General features: G+C 51.5%; 1 protein-coding gene across 1 annotated transcript; it reads left to right on the forward strand.

The window, feature by feature from the left end:
• The first annotated feature begins 1,527 nt into the window (after positions 1 to 1,527).
• LOC109749810 (pathogenesis-related protein PRMS-like) lies at positions 1,528 to 2,688 on the forward strand. Its single transcript, XM_073509609.1, has one exon. It carries the CDS (start codon positions 2,143 to 2,145, stop codon positions 2,686 to 2,688), a length of 546 nt encoding a protein of 181 aa, XP_073365710.1. The 5' UTR covers positions 1,528 to 2,142.
• Positions 2,689 to 3,858: the final 1,170 nt, after the last annotated feature.

Genomic DNA, 3,858 nt, shown 5'->3' on the forward strand with positions numbered 1-3,858 from the left:
TAGTCCTAGTCATGTTTGACCTGCCGAGGTGAACGGGGGTCCCACCCGTCAGCCACACCTCTTATCTCGTCTCGCCTCTCCTTCCTCCCCACACATCTCTCTCCCTCCCCATTGGTCACCCAACAGTGCCGCCCCTGCCTACCGCCTGGCACCGTCCCTCCGAGCACACCTTCTCGCCGCCTATCGCTAGCCGAATCTGGTCCGTCGCAGCCATCTGCGTCCGCCGCCCCCTCCCTGCACGCCTCCCCGCCGCCTGGCGTCGGCTGAATCTCAGGCCATCGATTTTCTGCCTCCGGCCGCCCCTTCCCAACACATCTCCTCGCCGCCTAGCGCCGGTCAATCTGAGGCCATCTACGCCCGCCGCCCCCTTCCCGCGCGCGCCGTGGTGGAGCCCATAGTTGGGCTCGTGCTCGCGGTGGCGGACACACCGGGTGGCTCCCCTCGCCTACCCGTCGCCTCGCGCCGGCCCGCGCGTGCCATGGTGGAGTGCCCTAGCCACGCACGTGCTTGCAACGGCGACCACACCGGTGTGGCGCCCCTCGCGATGGCCGACAACAGGAGGCGCTGCAGGTGGGCCTGGGCAGAGGCAGCGACATGGGGCTCTCGCCAGCGGCCTAGGTCGTGGATGGCGGCACTACCATGCGCAGACACGGGATGGCGGTGCAAGCAGGCGCGGTCGCGGGATGGCAGGGCGCGTGTGGCAGCGGCGTTGCGGGTGCGGGGCGTGGTGGGCTTGCCGAAGAGCGCGAGGCGGTGGCGCTGCAAGCTCGGCCTCCAGTCGCCGGTAGAGGTGGTGAGAAAGGGAGGGGGAAGACGAGAGGAAATTGAGGAGGAAGAAGAAGGTGTGATACAGACAAGTGGGACCCCCATCCATGTCAGCATGTCAAACATTGACTAGGACTACTCTTCGCCACATCAACCTAGACATGTGGGTCCCACCCGTCAGTTTTTCTATTAATGCGGCTCAGTTTCGAGTGCATTACATTATTCACTTGGCATAGAAGTGGTGATCTTTTGTGTTTTTTGGCAAAAGAGGTGGTTTTGGAGCACCCTAGCCACAAATATGGTGATTTTTTGAGCAATTTACTCCCCGGGGGTGGGGACTCACATCCTCTTCTCTTGCACGGCCTCAAGAGTTCTGTGGAGTTTTGTCTGTGAGGCTCTGGGGCCTAACTAGAGGCCCTCGAACTGGTCGCGTTCCTTTAAAAGTCATGCCATCCAGACCAGAAGGAGGAGAGACCTCTTCTAATTGGTGTTTGCGGCGTTAGCTTAGACTTTGTGGATGACGCACAATAATATGGTGATTGAGTGGGTCTCTGGTAGGCGGGCCTCTGACATTATCTTCAAATTATTTCCATTTGTGCAGCAGTAGCACCCGTTGTATGGACAGCGAGATTGCGATTGCCTGAGCGTTATGATGGATGAGATAACTGCTCTGGCTCGCCAACTTGCCCCGTAGCAGGCCCCATGAGACTTTGGCCACTTGGCGGTCTTTTTTCCGTTTTTCTTTCATGATTTTTTAGGCGTGTTTGTGTTAATGTCCCAACAGGCTATTTTATTTTACGGCATTTGAACTTATTGTATAAACGCATCTATAAATGAGGCGAAAGCCGAAAATGCCAAATGGAGGCCGAGCTCCATGGAGACCTTAGTTTGAAATTTTGCACACGTACACATTACATCCTTGTATACATGTGTATTTTTTTAGATTTTTTTGAAACAGAAAATTTTGAATTTTTCAAAATTAAGGCCTCCATGAAGCGCGGTTTCCAAAATTCCCTACTCGGCAAAAGCATATTGCGAGAAATGGAATATTTAAGAAATATTGAACACGCTAACAAATTTATTTCATTTGTCCTATCATTTTTTTTGTGTACGAAAGGAAGAAGGTCTGATAAGAAGTGTCCTTACATTTTTTTAGTAGGGAAGAAGGAAGTCGTATGTACATGCAAAACGGCTAACCTGTTAATTATCGGTACTAGCAGTGAATGCCATTAATTACTCGCAGATGAGCGCTTCATGTTAATTCTCCGAATTCGAAACTGACGCATACGCTTGTGGAAGTTAACCCCTCTTGTTGTCCTATATAAGCACGTCAATTCCTCTAAAACTTCACCAAATCAACTGAGCACACATTCACCGATGCAGCAGGTGACCATGTCTCCTTCCATCTGCCTCGCCATCTTGTTGCTTGCACTGGTCTCGCCGTCACCGGCATCAGCCAGCATTACCAACAACAATGGCGTCGCCGTCGCGGCCCCTAGAGTGCCCGTGGCGTTCCAGTTCCTGCAGGGGCACAACGACGCGCGCCGCGAGGTCGGCGTGGCACCCCTGGAGTGGAACTGGACGCTGGGGCAGGACGCCAAGCGGTACGCGGCCCAGCTCGTCGTCCGCTGCAAGCTGGAGCCGCCAAAGTACATCCCGCCGATCTACGCGCGGAACAGGTACTGGGGCAGCGGGAAACAAGACGGCGCCGCCGCCACCGGCTCGTGGGTGTACGAGCGGCGGTGGTACGACCACGGCGCCAACGCGTGCGCGCCCGGCAAGGAATGCGGGTCCTACAAGTTGGTGGTGCGGAACACCACGCGAGAGCTCGGCTGCGCCTGCCGCACCTGCCGCGGCAGCAACGACACCGTGGCTGTTTGCAGCTACTCCCCTGGCGGCAACTTCGCCGACCCGCCATACTGAGTACGTCGACGTCCATACGGAAGCTACGTCAGGAAAGATGTGGCCAACTAATATATGATGAGAAATAAGGCGTTTGGTCCTTCGTTTTTTGGTCAAGTAATGGGAAATTCGGATTACCCTGTGACTGAAGCTGTCTGTTACTTTGGTTTTGTTCAGTTCACCCGTACTGTAAACCACCTTATCCCACTATACTGAAATGTTATTGGTAGCTGAATCTGATAGTGCTATCGCGTAAACCAAGTAGCAGAGGAGTGACTAGTTTTCGACTTCCCTCGCACACGATTATTTTCCCACCAGGAACTCTGAACGACCTTTCTCCCCGCAGTCTGATCTGCTCGGCCCTACTCTATCCTGATTTGTGTTTGTTCCAAGAAACCAAACGGTTTGCATAGAAGCTCATTTTCACAGATCAGATTATACTAACGTATTCAAATAGTAATTGCATCAAGGAGTACTAAAAGGTGAAATTAGAGGAAACAAATCTCAAACGCTGCATAGGGAGCCAGAAAAAAGGATAGAAACTAACAACCTCGAGAGAATCGTTAATACGAGGGAAAACCAAATCTAACAGGATTAAGATTGTGTCCAACGCGTCCCTTAAAGACTACGTCCAATGCGGTGTAGTAGAGTTAGCACTTAGCACTCGCAATAAAGACGCAGGATGATGATCGAAATGAAATGATCCCGTTCTGTCATGGACATCAGAACATCCCGTTGTACCATGGACGTTAGAACCATGACCCTTCTCTTTCTCATGAAAATCATCAAAGGAAACATAAACAAACAAAAAATGGCAGGTCATGCACCCCAATAACAAAAGACAATAAGCAGTAGAGGTGAAGGTGAAGAACACTCCACAAGACTGCATGAGACATAAACATCAATTGCAGATCACCATAGGTGTAGTTCACACGTCCATAAAATGCAGGCAATACGAGTAGGGAATTCGAGTGGTACAGAGATTACTACATGTCAATTTTAGTTAGTTACTAAAAATTGGACTACAAAATTTGCAACATTAGTCCCTAAAAACTCTACCTTCATTTTTGACATAGGCAATGTCGGTCTATAGGAGGACTCTATTGTTGCCGACTTGCCGTTTTTGTTACTTTTCCATTTGTCAGACTTTTGTTGTTCGGCTGCGTGCATCCTAGTTATGCAGAGGCCAGG

This window comes from Aegilops tauschii, chromosome 2 (assembly GCF_002575655.3).
Source record: "Aegilops tauschii subsp. strangulata cultivar AL8/78 chromosome 2, Aet v6.0, whole genome shotgun sequence".
NCBI classification, from domain to species: domain Eukaryota; kingdom Viridiplantae; phylum Streptophyta; class Magnoliopsida; order Poales; family Poaceae; genus Aegilops; species Aegilops tauschii.

Coding starts and splice junctions, on each gene's coding strand:
- LOC109749810 (XM_073509609.1), top strand. CDS start 2,143: ATGCAGCAGGTGACCATGTCTCCTTCCATCTGCCTCGCCATCTTGTTG.